Consider the following 15641-nt stretch of genomic DNA (forward strand, 5'->3'; position numbering starts at 1 on the left):
ATACCGTCCCATTTCCATACTACCTTTTGTCTTCTAAAGTTGCTGAGCGAGTGATATTGTCGACGATATGCAAATTCCTACATCTTAACAGTATAATTTGCAAGTAGCAATATGGATTTCAGCCTGGAATATTCACGCAGGCAGCACTGGTCGAAATCAAAAACAGTCTGATTCGTAATATTGAAAGTAAGCTTTTCACTCCAAAGCCTTCGATTCAATTAATCACGACATTCTACTTCATAAATTACACAGATATATGTCATTCGTGGAACACCTCACGGGCTACTGCAAAGCCACTTGTACACGCGACTAAACCATGCCGTATCCGACTCTGAAATAATAAAATTGGGCGTTCCCCAAGGACCTATGCTGGGGCCCCTGCTTTTTATACTATATAGAAACGACATGCTAAAGCTTTCATCTTATTCTAACATTATTTTTATTTTATATACAAATGACGAGAACGCTTTCTTTCTCTCTTTTATTCAGGTTTTCGTGAACTCCAGCGCTGTTCCATCTCCTGGCTACATGAACTCACGCTGTGGCTTGCGGTGAACAAATTTAAATTGAATGTTAAAAAAAAAATTATGCTCATCTGTCCTAAAAGCAAGCCTACAACTTATCCCGTCCAACTCCAGTTCAGCAATACCATGACTGAATCCGCAAACGCTTGTAAATTCTTAGGCGTTTCTTTTTTTTCGTAGTGACCTAGGTTGGGATGACCATGTAAATCACGTCCGTTTACATGTAGCTCGATTTTTTTCGTGTAAGCCATCGCATCGGGTACCTGTTGCCCTTGAAAATTAAGAAAAGCAGTTGTATTTTGATCTAGTCCATTTACAACTGGTATACTACAATTTAATCTGGGGCACATGCAACCGAACTGATTCGGCCAGATTATTTTCATTCCGGAAAAGAGCTTCGCGCTCGTTCTCTAAATCCTTCCATGGGTGATCGCTTATTTCAGGCATTTCATGTTCTTCGGTTCCCAAAGTGCCGTCAGTATTCTGTTGCTGTTCATATTTATAATAATATTAAGCTGAACATCGCATCTTTTCGAAGCATCCACCTGAATAGAAATATTAGCTACAGTCTACGGCTTACCTCTCTCGTTTCTACTCGCACCCGGACTAACTACGGCGCCCAACATACTAAAGATAACCAAATTGCTACACTATGCAATGCGTATATGATTCCTTCAATAACTGATGACACTGTAACCTGTAAAACTATTACTACGATATCATTGAGCGATGCTCAAGAGACGAGCCGCCGCGAGAACGACGAAAAAATTGGTCGGTGCTCTTGGCACGAGCGAGTGTCAGCCTGGCTGCCTGGCTCCAGTGTAAATAGCGTGTAAATAGCATCTTTCGTCTGTGTCTTTCCACACGTAACATTTCTGGTGGAGGAGCGGGGTACCGATCACACTACCTCGTAACACTATATTTCAATTTAAAAAGAAAATGAACATGTTATATTCGCTTAAAACTGATGCCCCAAATATCTGTGATATGTATTGATTGTAGTGTTAGCCGTACTTTCTATTATCTTTTGTATCGTGCATTGTAGCCTTACTGATGTCTTTTCTTTCTTTTATAAATCCAAGTGTCTAGATTAATTTGCAACCGTGCCAAAACTAAACTGCAGAAGTTTTGTTTTGTTTAATGAACATGTTCACCCTTCTGCCATTGATGTGTGCGACTCGGGGTGGGGCCTTGTCAGGAAGTATGCTACTAGCTTCTTCCTTTTGCCTCACTCCGTGGGCATGTTCTGTGTAGACGTGTTCATGTCTGAATAAACTGTTTCGATTTAATTTAACGGTACCTTGGCCCGTCGGAGTAAAAAGAACTTGTAACACAATCAATGGTTTAAGCGTAACGTGAGCCAGCGGAGAGGTAGAAAAGCCTTTTTCTAAACAAATCTAAGTCCCAGTCGTCGCTGTCCAATTCCAGCCGGTTCCCAGGCGTGGAGCTAAGTCCAGTTTTGTATGGACTCGACAATGTGCATATTTGCCTCATTCCTGACACACGGGTTTTTCCGGTCCGTTCTCATTGTGGTGTGAAAGTCTCTGCTTTATGGATTAGCGATATAAGTCCTGTCTACTGTGTGTCTGAAATGGGAATGATTAGAGCCGATGCCGACTCCTGCAGCAAATTCTAGGTTATTGTAGTGTGTTATAGCGATACCTCAGGCGGCTGCTGGTCAAATGCAGTGATTACTTATTCTAAGAACCTGTACAAGAGTGCTAAGTTAGACTAATTGGTTGAGGAGCGGTACGAGAAAACCGGCGCAACAACAGGACCATTAATTAGAAAATTTGTCATAACTCCGACAGTAGCCGGAGCTACAAAGGAGACCCAATACGGGTATTCTCAGAAAATAAAGCCTCGCAGTTGAAGAAAAATTGATGTACCATCAACCATTTTCACGACTGCAGCGCAGTGATGTCTCTCTTGTGACTTCAGCAGAAGAGTGTGGTGAGGCGCGAATAAAACTTAATTGAAAAGCAAATAAGAAATAAAAAAAAGCGGTCAGTGCTTTTCGGGCTTCTGCTATCTGATAATCTGCTTTATTATTACTTTTTCGTTCGGGCAAACTCCAACGAATTATCGCAAGCACTCCGAGTATAAAAGTACCGACAGCGGCACGTGATGAAGATAAAAGAAACAGGAGTGTCGGGCACTCGCTTGATACGCCTCCTTGAAAGACGAAGCTTTGAAACGCATCTGTCTCTACATGACAAACCCGACGCACTGCGTCTTGCCGCGTACATTCAGATGCCCTGAGCGGGCAGGAAGCGAGTGAACGGAGTGACCCATTTGAATATTGGATGGAAGCTTATCTAACGCATCGAATAACGACAGGATCTGCATGTCCCTGCATGATTATTAAAGACGGGACGTATGATACGTAGTCTCCGCTCTGTACTTCGGGCAATGAGACAAGAGAGATCGAACACCTATCTGTCGCCTGACGCCGGGTGGCAGAGTGACTTTGAAGTTGCGCTGCTAAGCCAGAGGGCGCAGCCTGGATCAGATGCAAAAAAAAAAAAAAAAAACAATAATAATAATACCCGTGTACTGTGAATTGCATCTCACAGTACACGGGTGGTCGATATTAATCCGCAGTCTCGCACTACGGCGAGCCTCACAATCACACCGTGGTTTCGGCTCGTGAAACCCCAAAAGTTGTTTCCTATTTTATGCAGTTTCTGTGGTCGCACCCAAGCTATACCGTGGTTGAAGGAACGGTCGCTCTTCTTGAGAATCTTCGAAAGAAAGGCGTCCCACGTGCGCGCGTGAAACACCTTGCGTTTCTAGAAGGATCGGCCATTGCCCGCAAGTAAACTTCACGCCTTCTTACGTTTCTAACAGAGAGGCTCTGATCTGCTTGGACGTACAGGTAGTAAATATCCAAGTCACACCGCAAGAGACGCTGAGGCGGCGCATTTGCCGGCCGATAGATAGTCAGGATAAACCCGCCTGCGGCTACAGCACATCACAACCACCACCGCAAATATATTCGGATTGTTTTTCAGATGTCCTCAAAAAAAAAAAAAAAAATAGAAGAACCGTTCCGTTTACTTGGGATTCTTTTGAAACAGCTTTTTATATCAAATTAATCTCGTCACTTTGGTGGTGAAACCTATGAAAAACCTATGCAAAAAAATATTTTCGGAAATTTGTAATCAGAATACTGTCATACGAGCAAATATTACGTTTCAAATATTTTCGCTGTACTAAAGCAACAAATGCCATTTTTTTTTATGTTTCACAATTTATTAGTTCGTTCTTGGTGACCCCTACCAACCCGTGATTCTGGCGCAAGACAAAACTTTCGGCATGCATCACGGCTGCAAGATAAAAAAATATATATATTGTATTCAAAAAGAAAATGATAAATCATGTGCATTAAATAACACCGATTTTCAGCATGTTAGATTCCCTTGGCACAGCATATGGTGTTTAACAATAAAATTTCAAGTTTCATTCACAATAATGCGTTGGCCGAATACCGATGCTTAATTTTTATTCTCCCAGGACTGATTTCGCACCTTCTCCTCAATGTCTTTATTGCAACGAACCTGAAACTATGGACTACTTCTTTATACGGTTTCGTAGGTTCAACGTGCACAGAAAACGACTTCTAAACGCTCCCCTCCGCCGACTTGGATTGGTCATTACGCTCCCTATGATACTGTCTCTTGGGACGTCGGCACCAGGACACTGCAATAGGAACGTATGTGATGCCATACTTAAGCGAAACAAAGGGGCTGCCCTGTCAATATTATCGTTTTTTTTCTTTAATACGAACACAAAAATATTAGCCTGAAGTTTTGAAATAACATAGCCTGAAAATTGATATTAACGATTACTATTCATTTATTATCATTTTTCAATTACAAATTTCTATTTAAGCATTCTTCCCTCTTTACCTACTGCCGCCCGATTCATGGCCGATCCCCCGTAGTGGGTTCAGCCGTATCCGTAGGCACCAAACCAAACCAAACTCGGCAAGACTGTGCAAACCAGCTATTATGTCGTGCGGAATGGCGTTGCTCACTTGAACGCGACGGCTTCATCCGAGCATATTTTTTTTCCTTACGTGTTTGTTCAAAGTGTGGCGTGCGCTTCACTTCAAATCATGCATGATCTAGCGCACGGCATTCATCGGCGAAAGGTGCGAGTGGAGGCTTTTTGTTATCCTGCAAGTTCACTCTGCGGCGTGCCACGCGCTGTGTCTCGTCGTGACGAAAAGTGCGGAACGCTCCGTGAAGAAACGTCGTGCAATGTTTGTTTACTCTCCGTAACACCGGCTCTGAGTGTCCGACGAGCAGCAAAATTAGTAAGAAGACTTTTTTTGCTAAGTCATAATGCGGGGTAACATTGTCTTGTCTGCTAACTGTTAGATATGAATACACGGTGTCGCGCGGAGTGGCGGGTGATTCTGTGGAGATGCTTCGTATATATGTTGCTATACAGTACGACTGTGTGCTGGCCATAGTACTTTTCATTCATTGAAACGTGTTTTATTTGCTCAATTACATTGGTTGCATTATTCTAGACGAATAAAGGTGAAGTTGCTTTTGAAACCTCTGTGGCACTGTAATTTATTTACATCCTGTTCACTCACCTCCCTAAGGAACCTAGTGGAGCACTTATTGCAGTCAATAGCAGCCTTACTATGTTCACATTAAGACATACGCCACTCCTATAGTTTAATGACATGCTGGCTCTTCAGCTGAGGTGAGTCCCAATCTCGCCTCAGCCTCAAAAGAAAAATAACTGCTGGCGTAGCGGTCGAAATGCGGGACGCTAAAGAAATTCAAAAATTAATAAGATCTTGACGTCACTTGTAATTCTTTATCTTTTGCTAGTTGTTCCCCCCGACCCTGACGCGTAGATGGCGACGGTTGCAACGAATCGTCATTTTCTTGGCATGCGTGCGTTTACGGAAGCTTCGCTACCATTTACAGATACCTTGGAAGTTATGCATACAAATCTGTCTCCCTTAAATTTGAATGTGTTTAGAAAAAGTTTATTTGAACAAGGGACGATACGAACACTGAGTCACCATCACGGCAAAATGGCACGAGGACGATAACAAATGCAAGAAACGAAGGATTGTATACATGACAGGCTCCCAAAGTAGTGTCCGAGTCTTCACTCATTAAAATATAACGACACAGACCCATGGAAAAGTATAGTTAAGCATGGACTAATTGTCGCATGTATACTATAATGTTCAGTATATACAGTGTACACAATGGCTATGGACAATGATAATATGACAAAGACACCTTTTGGCCCCTTAACTTCACAATGTACAGTGTAAGCGAAACGTTGAGATAGGGCCACGACATACCACTTTATATAACCTACATAATTTCTCAACTTACCTACGTAGATTCTTATAAAACATTTTTTTAAATCTCAGCATTTTGCAAAAACAGCTTATGTTGCGCATTGAAGTTGCACGCTGAGCAAAAGCCTTTTATCTAATTTACGCTTGAAAAGAAAAACATGTATCATCTATTGCTAATACAAAACAATATAGCATAAATGTCAGCCAGCCGCTAACGGCAACCATCTAACCATTCCGTTTTCACTTTTCGCGCTCGCGATAACAGCAGCGAGAGTGCGGCCCCAAGAAACTTTCGGTCACGGACCTTATCAGTATACTGCGCCGAAATACAAAGAGCGTTTTTAAGTTATTTTACTGTTCCGACAGTCTACGCTCAAGTTTTGAGATAAAGGACATGCGCAGTACGCCTCAAGACTACCATGTAAAAATTTTCACACAACTTACGGCAATTTTGATTCGTAAAATTGCCGTTATGTACAAAGGAAACGCGTTGAAAGTCTGCAGGCTTAGATTTTAACGCACACAAGCTGCTCAATGTCATCACGGACACCGTTCTTGCGCGCTGCAGTTGACTGGCTAAGCCGTGCATGTTTCTGTTAAAGTTTGGCCCACTTTGCAGGTATTCATCAGACGAAACATGTGGGCCTACTTCGTGGGCAGAGCAGTTTAACACAGCCTCTCAAAGATCAAGCTGTCACGATGGGAAAGTGCAACGCGAGAAACTGGCACGTGGCACACCCACACCTAGACCAACATTTTTTCACACGTGGGCCGATCCCGAAGATAGTGCAATGCCGGGCCTACCCGCAGCGGAGGTGCAGTTCTGTGTGTGATGCCCACATACACAGCTTCGCTGGTCATCCTTCTTCACTGAGTTTTTGAACGTGTGACTTTGGCACAATGTAAGTATGCCTGCGATCATGCGCGAATGCTTAGGGCGTTTGGCTGCTCTGCTGGAAGGGACAGGTTCTGTCCTACCATCGGCCATGCATTGTTTTAAAGCGTTATTGGGCAAACTTCACGGACTTTGGACATATATAACTCGAGGTGCGTTGATTGTGCGCGACAGCGTCTCAGCGTGCACGAAATCGCAAGTTGGCTAAAGATACGAGGTGCAGAAACGTTACTTTGATAATTGAGAGTGCAAGGTCTGCTTGTGAGGCACGCGTGTGATGATGTTGGGACGTCACAATCGTCACATTCAAAGTATGCGGTCGCATACTTTCCGAAATTAGCTGTGCTCAGCAGTGAACTACATTTTTTTTTTCTATTCACTCATCCCTAAAGAGTGGGCAGGCGCCGTGCACCTCTCGGCGGCAGTTGCCAGCCTGATCCCTCCCCGTTTCCATCTCTGTCCATTGTACACGTGCGTTTTCATGTCAAATAACAATAATGATAATAATGATATCTTCCTCGTTACCAGAGCTCCATGCCGACTGCGAATGTTTAACAAGCGGACGCGTCTGTTCACCGAGGCAGTGCCATTACGGACCTTTCTCAGTAAAAGTGTTCATCAAGGGCTGCGTCAAAGTGAAATAAAGACGAATACACGCCCACTCCCTTTAACGCTGCCAGTGAGGTTCACGTGTATTCATGAAACAATGAAGCAAATAAGATTCCTCTAATTGTCTGCACGCTGACCACGAGCACTATAAATGTTGACGTGATAAGGATAAAGCCCTTGTCCGCCAAATATGGTCGCGGCCGCTCCTGGTAAGGTCACGTATATTGAAGCCATTGGAACGTATCTGCGGCAGGCCCCTGGCACACGAGCACGTGCGTATACACCTTTCACAAAGTTCGCCCAACATATCAGAACGAGATAACACCGACACCTTTCTTTCTCGTACACCCATCAAATCATCGAAAGTGCACTCAATCTGCGCTATCGCGGAGGCGGTGGTGACTGTTTGGTATCGCATGAAAAATAATCCACACCCTTGAGGCGTTCCGATAAGCGGCCGAGTTCTCTACCGGATAACGCTTCGGTGACAGAGACTTGCCGACAGCTCTCGTGCGCTAAGCGCTCTGTGCACACAAGACGTGAAAATAAGTCGGCAGGCAGGTTGCGCACTTTCGTTTCGCTCACGAAGGGCAAGTCAGGTTCTATATTTACGCTGGGGATCGTTAAGAAAAGGACATTTCTCGGCTGTACGGAACAGGACGCGTTCGAACTTGGTTGAGAGAGGAGATGTACGACGAAGAACGCTGGGAAGTTAGTACATGCCTCAAGCACAGTGCAGCTATTATACTGTACCGCTTGTGACAGCACCGTTTTGGGATAGCAGACCGACAATAGACAGCGGATCGAGATTCGGTGCCGGAAAAAAACCTGGCATTGTCCGACACCCCATGCTCCACTACGTGACATGATAGAAAACATCACGATAAGTTTCTTTTTTTTTTTTTTAGATAAGCCGCAATCGATGAATAGGCGAGATTCGAGGCTGGTAAAACGAGCTGCAATATTGTGCGACGCTCAATATCTCAAAACATGAGAATATAGATAACATTAAGAGAAATTGTATTTTCGCGAGATAACTTATTTTGAGGTAAAAAATCAAATGGAACATGCGGTAAAAAAAAAGACAGCAAGAGAAAATGAGCGATGCGCGCCATCTTGCTACGCGCCATTTCGAATCGCCTCTCTCTTCCGCATTACGATAAGTAAAGAGTATTGTTTTACATGCTGGCAACGTTGCGAATATAAGAACGTTCAAGACGCATGCACGCACGGACGCATACCAAACTTACACACGTCACAGAGAAAGTATACACGATTAGAATTACAATTACTTCATCAAAAAAATATGTAATTGATTGCATTTACCAAATACTGCCACCACGAAAGTAACTGAGAAGTTAGTAAAAAGTAATCAATTACTTCTACGTCACATTTTTTTTTTTTTTACGAAGCGCAGCGCTTCGTAGAAGACCCGAATGTGCCAATGAGAAGCTGAAGAAAAAAAAAAAAATCGTCCGTGGTGATTTCCTGACATGAACGTCCGAAGTGGCCGTCGCTATCGAGATACATACCATCGCAGTTTCAGTTCGTCGGCCAACATCTGGTGGAAGCGTCCGTATAAGATGAGGAGACGAATACGGCAGACTGTTCGAAAATGCGCATGCGCGAAAGCACCGCGTGGCGCGACCGCGTACGTTCTGCACTGTAGTCTCTTTCAGGGAAATAAAATGATTTGATTTGATTCGTTCACACCGTGTTCGAGTTCGAAAAGTTGCGTCGTATGCGCTGCAGCTTGTCTCTTCAATGAAGTGACCGTGGTCATACGACGGTTACTGAAGAAAAAAAAAAAGACGTGATTGAATTACAGTGGCCACTATCGTGTATGTGTGCGCATATATATATATATATATATATATATATATATATATATATATATATATATATATATATATATATATATATATATATATATATATATATATATATATATATATATATATATAAGAAGTAATATATATATATAAGAAGTAATCAACCAATTACAAAACTATACATCTAATGTAATTGATTACATGTAATTCCCTTCGTACAAGTCTGACACACCCGCGCAGGGCACGCACAGCTCTCACAGCCATGGTTGTATACTGTCCCTGCAAACTTTCTCAGGTGGTTTTTGACATTGAGAAAAAGCATGCGGAGAAATCGCTAACCGCATGGGCGGTGCGCATGCGCAGTATATATTATCCGAGCCGCGTTATTAGTCGAGCGCACACGAACAGCTGCAACTGGGACACAGAGGAAACGGCACAATAAAAACCGCCGTTTTCAGTCACTTCTCTGCCTCTTACTTTCTGTGGATAACGTACCTTTTTTTTTCCCCCTCCAAGTTGCCCTCTTTCTTCTTTCTTTTGGGGGGAGGGAGGGCGGGGACAGGGGGGAGGGGAGGTACTGCACACGTCGTCAAAACTCTTCCTGTTCAATCAAGGTCGATCCCACCTATAGAAGTCAGGCCTATACCACGACGAAACCTAACCGACGGAGTGTCAAAACCCAAACGATATCACCGATTCCAGCAGCATTACCCAGTTATACAGGATGCCAGGTTGCAAGAGCTACGGTGCAACCACACGCAGCTTGTTCGTGCGGGCAGCCACGTGTAAGCCGGAACTTGGGCACGGCGTCAACCTTGCGTAATGGCTGCGCGCGCGTCCGACAAAGTTTGCACGGAACTGACAACTGTCGACGCCGCTCATTAAGGAACGCACCCGAGAAATCAGCACGTTTTCATTGGAGGGCACGCGCTGACACGGCCACACCGTGCGGAAGGTGACGCTAGCTTCTTCATGCATTGGGGCCGACGTGGGCGAGCAGCCTTATCTCCGGTGCACCAGACCCCGTTATTACGGAGTCCCGCGCTGTGATGCCTACATACGAGCCTACACGTAGAAAACCTTCGCGTCAATGTGTTTCTATCTATACGCGTCCGCGGCGCCCTTCCTTATTATTCGGGAGTCGGTGGTGTAGTCAGCCTCGAGCATGTTTACAGACTTAAGTTGCGTCGTTGGCGGTCTATTTTTGTTTGGCAAACGGGGCAAGGGAACTCCCAACTGGAAAATACCCTTAAATAAATCCCACCTGTACAGATTAAAGGACGACGGATTCATGTTGGAAAACATGTTCAGATCTGCATGTCTCGAGGACGGGATAATTAAGAACCTTCGCTGCAGGCATCGCGGTGATTCGCAGGGAGAATCTCTGTGAAGAACGCAGCGGTCGCTTGGACTTCGTCGCTGCTATTCGAAGAGAGTGCAGGAATGCGAGAACGCGTCATCGAAGGCGCCTTAATTCTAGGAGAGTCCGAGTTCCAGGAGCCACAGCGCGAGTGTATACGAAGTCGGGCATGCCGGGTCGAATTTGACATTGTAGTATTTACGTCCATTCAAATAAACTTCAATTTTGTGACAATGCCATGAGCGAGTTTTATTAACTCTGGGTCACGGTATCGAAACAAACAGTTTAACCCCCGGTTTTTTTTTTTATTTAGGAGAGAAAGAGAAGTGTGACTGTTTGGCCGGCTCTGACATAATTTTGCTTCATCAACCCAAATCTTCCCAATCCCCTAAGTGGGCGGATATCAGCCACGAAATGAGAGTGACAACAATAACATCAGCGCCCCTTGATAAGTGTGTCGCGGTTGCACAAGCATCCCCCGGTGACAGATACGGAATGCATGGACAACGCGTTCGGAAGGCCCGACAATTGGGACCCGTGACCTCATAGCAAGCACCAAGGGTGAACCTCACAATGGGCGAACCGCGCGTGCCCTCCGGTATAAATTGCGTGAATTTATGCGATGCATCTACTGAAGCAAAGAGATCGCGATACTCTCCTCCAAATTGAGAGGAGCACTTTCATTCTCATTGTTACTTCAACTCCTGTCGTACTCTATATAGGAGTCGTAATTTGTCTCACTGCTCAGGTATCAGGTATTTGATATAGAAAAACTTTTCGCAACTTTTTATTTTATTTGCGTGCGTTGTTTTGTCAGGCAGAGGTTATGTCGCGAATGACGCGATGGTGAATAGTCTTCCACTTGAATGTCAGCGTAGTCCCGTTCCTATGCGCCCACATGTCTATATGTAATTAAATTGCAAACACCTACAACGTAGGTGTTTGGAGCTGTATGGAGCTCAGTGCTATGCATGTCCAGTTATAAGCATCAGTTTGGGCTCTAACATAAAATTTTGGCACGCCTAATGAAACATCATGCTTGGAGATTGATTACGAACACAGTAAATGTAGACGAAATTCGGGTGTCAACACGCAAGTACAAGTTCCTCGCTTCATTTTTTTTTTCTTTTATTAGCCCCTCCTTACCATCCCGTAAGCTTACGGCCGGTGATTCCAAAAGCTTTCCGCGTTATTTCGGTCCACCGAGAAACAAACGCTTCGCGATCCAATCTGAATACCCCAGTTGGCTCGCCCCCTCCACCTATACAGCGAACTGTCTCGTTTCCACACAGTTCCGGCTGGTACGAAGAGGCACGAACACACCTCCCCGAAGCCATTGTTTCGGAGCCCGGTGCGACACACAGCCGCGCACGCCCAAACCGACAAGAGGCCCGCATGCGGCCCCCAGGTCGTCGCCGCAGACGTAAACACGCGCGCGTGCTTGAGACTCAGCCAGATGCATAGCCAGCGCGCTCTCACCTCTGTCCGCCACCGCGATCAGAACGGCGAGCACTAGGAGAGGGGTCGGTGCCGCCAGCATGGTCTTAAGTCCCGGTACGGCGGCGACGTGAGGGGAGCAACGAGTGTGGTGTCGTGCACTTGAGAAGGCGACCTCTCAAACAAGCCCCAAGCGGCTATGCTGCTCCTCTCCGGCAGCATGAAAAGCGAAACTGTTGGCAGGAATCCCCGCGGCCACGCTTAAAAAGTGGTCCCTCTCGCGCGCCCGTGCGCCGCCGGCTGCTGTCACGCGGAGGGGCGGGAGCAGACCCGCAGGCAGCTTTGCCGAGAGAGAGAGAGAGAAAGATAGAGAGAGGGAGGAAAGAGAAGAGGCAGCGGAGTCGGCCGACGCGCGCGCGCCTTCCGCTACGAAAGCGAGTGCGGCCGGCGATGCGCCCGCCTGGCGTCAGAGGTCACGCGACCAAACCGCACCAATGATGGGGGCGAGCGCGGGAGCAGACGACGCGGTTCGTTTGACGGCTGCCGGTTGCCCGATGGGCGGCAAAGTTAAAATACTTTCCCTAGTGTGGCACGCCGCGCTGCCTGGCGTGCGTGCACATATCAAAAAGGCGTTCCTCACATAAACATTCACTTTCCTTCTCTATTTTTCTCTCTTCTTCTGTTCTTTTTTCTTGCCCTTTTATTTTACTTGGCGATGACATTCGCTCTTATAGGTTCCGTAGTGCTTTCTAGTGCGTGAACCACGATAACCAGATTGTTATTTTACTTGCGGTCTGTCCCCGTTTTTCGCTGGTCGGAGAGTGGTACTGTTCTAGGAACACTGTGCGTTAGTATTGTTTTGAATCTTTGTGATCAATGGTGATCTCAGTCTTATCAATCCGCACCGTCCTTCGCGCTTATCGTTCGCTGCGTTCGTTGTCTCGTAATTAACATCTCGAGTTACCCGGCCTTTTTACCTGCCCTTTCAGGACGATTCGACCACGGCGTTCGGTTTGTGCATTACTTCTGAATGTCGTTTATCATAACAGAAGAGGAGCCGCGCGTGCGTGTGTGTGTGTGGGGGGGGGGGGGGGTAGTTTGCATTACAACAGAAGGCATAAACAAGCTCCCTAACAGGCCCCAGCATCCAAACATTCAGCAAGCACAGCGTAAAATTAGACCGTCCTGACTGAAGTTATATGAACTACGGATGACGTCGTTTATTCTTCCAACGCAGGCACCCTGAAATATTTATGCGAACTTTCGCTACGAGGGCAGGAAGCTTCCGGTCATTGTCAACGCTGCCTGCCGTTCGCGTTTCTCTCAGCGGAAGGTGCGCCGTTTCCGCTTTCGCTCTTTGTGAAGCACTGCACGGGAAATGCTAAGGCCCCTGCGTAGCTGAGTCGATTGCGTCATCACTTGCTCGTCAGAAAAAAATAAAAAAAATAAAGTAAATATGCAGCTTACGAAAAACCGATTTTTATGGCTTTCACCAACGACAGTCACAAAGTTAAAATGCGCAAGCTGGAACGGGGATAAAAAGTAGCAGACTGCTGGCACCTGCCCACGTGGTAGGCTTCGCATGGTTGATGACTCCGTTGTTCAAACGCTTGCACCTGTGTGTATTCTGCACGAAGAGCGCACCGGTCATTAATTCTAAACATTTCAAGTACATTATCGGTTTCGCAAAGCGTTTACTTATAGTGCTACTTTTCAGGCGTCCTTCTTATATTGACGTGAGCGAATCAGTTCTGCGGAAGCCCGCAAGGCGGTGGAAGGCTCATACGACAGAAAAAATTGTCAGTCACTCTAATGAAGCACGGAGCTAGAAAGGAAAGCCAATAGGGATTTATTAGAAAGCAAGCGTCGTCGCAGTTGAAGTAAAACTCGTGCCGGTCCGGGGATTGAACCAGGGATCAGTGCCTTTCTGATGTGGTCGCTCTACGATCTAACCTGACAAGAAATTAAAGCGCAAAAACCACTGGAAAACATTGAAAACAGTGAACACATGTCTTAATATTCAAATCAAGGCACAATATAGAATACAAAACACGTAGAGGCAAACAACGTCCCGAAAGTAAGTGGAAAATGCTGAAATAGGTGTAAGAGCAGGAACAGGAGCCTTTATGCTCAAGGGAAAGCACGGAAGAAAGTATACCAGAGCACGTGCAGACGTAGACGGTTCCGAAAGTAAGGGAAAAATACTATGAAACAGGAACACGCTCAGAAGTTCACAGTTGTGCAGACGAGAGTAGTTTTACCTGCGAGATGCTCCGATGGAGCTAATTCAGGCGAAAATTTTGCGAGGCTACACAGCTCTTATTTAAGGGAAAACACGAACAACAAGCAACACCGGCAATAATGTAATAACTGTGAAGGATGTAACGAATTGTAATGGATGGTAAGCATGGAAACATGATTGTGAAGGCTGGCGGAAAGAGGAAAGCACTCTGAACGCAAACTCGGCGATCTGCACATACGACTATGACAATTGTACACCAGTTCCTATGTTTTGTACACGCACAAACACGCGACTTCCAAGGTGTGTGTGTGTGTGTATGTGTGTGTGTGTGTGTGTGTGTGTGTGTGTGCGCGCGCGTGTGTGCGCGTGTGTGCGCGTGCGTGTGTGCGTGTGTGTGTGTGTGTGTGTGTGTGTGTGTGCGCGTGTGTGCGCGTGCGTGTGTGCGTGTATGCGCGTGTGTGCGCGTGCGTGCGTGCGTGTGTGTGTGTGTGTGTGTGTGCGCGTGTGTGCGCGTGTGTGCGCGTGTGTGCGCGTGTGTGTGCGTGTGTGCGCGCGCGTGTGTGCGCGTATGTGCGCGTGTGTGCGCGTGTGTGCGTGCGTGCGTGCGTGTGTGCGTGTGTGTGTGTGTGTGTGTGTGTTTGTGTGCGCGTGTGTGCGCGTGTGTGCGCGTGTGTGCGCGTGCGTGTGTGCGTGTGTGTGCGTGTATGCGCGTGCGTGCGCGTGCGTGTGTGTGTGTGTGTGTGTGTGCGTGTGTGTGCGTGTGTGCGCGTGTGTGCGCGTGTGTGCGCGTGTGTGCGCGTGTGTGCGCGTATGTGCGCGTGTGTGCGCGTGTGTGCGTGCGTGTGTGTGCGTGCGTGTGTGTGTGTGTGTGTGTGTGTGTGTGTGTGTGTGTGTGTGTGTGTGTGTGTGTGTGTGTGTGTGTGTGTGTGTGTGTGTGTGTGTGTGTGTGTGTGTGTGTGTGTGTGTGTGTGTGTGTGTGTGTGTGTGTGTGTGTGTGTGTGTGTGTGCGCTCGCCTGGATGGAGAATTCTCCATCCAGGCGCGTGTATGCAACTGAAGTGCGACGCGCAATACGCGTGTGTGTTTTCGCCTTCGCTCTCTTTCGCCGTTGCTGGGGCGTGTAGTTTGTCCTGTCATTATTTTATTACTAGACGCTGCAATCATCATCATCATACTTGAGCAGAGGGAATATAGCTTCTTAGTGCTAGTAGCTACTCGATCCGTTGTGTGATCCGTTGAGCGCTGGTCTCAGTAATGAGAGAGCCCAGGTTCCATTAATTGATTAATAATTTATTTATTTTCAGCAGCGCTCAAATGAGCCACTCTTATGTTCTTGGTTACGCGCGCACACACACAAAAGCCAACTAATAAACACACATGCCTTCCCAATACGAGAAGCGGG

At 46.3% G+C, this 15641-nt stretch overlaps 1 protein-coding gene across 1 annotated transcript in view; it reads right to left on the reverse strand.

The window, feature by feature from the left end:
• Nucleotides 1–12315, reverse strand: part of LOC126516843 (carbonic anhydrase-like) — a 138909-nt gene extending 126594 nt beyond the window's left edge. Inside the window, exon 1 of the mRNA XM_050166949.3 lies at nucleotides 12041–12315. Coding sequence (XP_050022906.1) covers nucleotides 12041–12101 — 61 coding nt within the window. The 5' untranslated portion in view covers nucleotides 12102–12315. The remainder of the gene's footprint in view (nucleotides 1–12040) is intronic.
• Between the last annotated feature and the right edge of the window lie 3326 nt (nucleotides 12316–15641).

This window comes from Dermacentor andersoni, chromosome 3 (genome assembly GCF_023375885.2).
Source record: "Dermacentor andersoni chromosome 3, qqDerAnde1_hic_scaffold, whole genome shotgun sequence".
NCBI lineage: Eukaryota > Metazoa > Arthropoda > Arachnida > Ixodida > Ixodidae > Dermacentor > Dermacentor andersoni.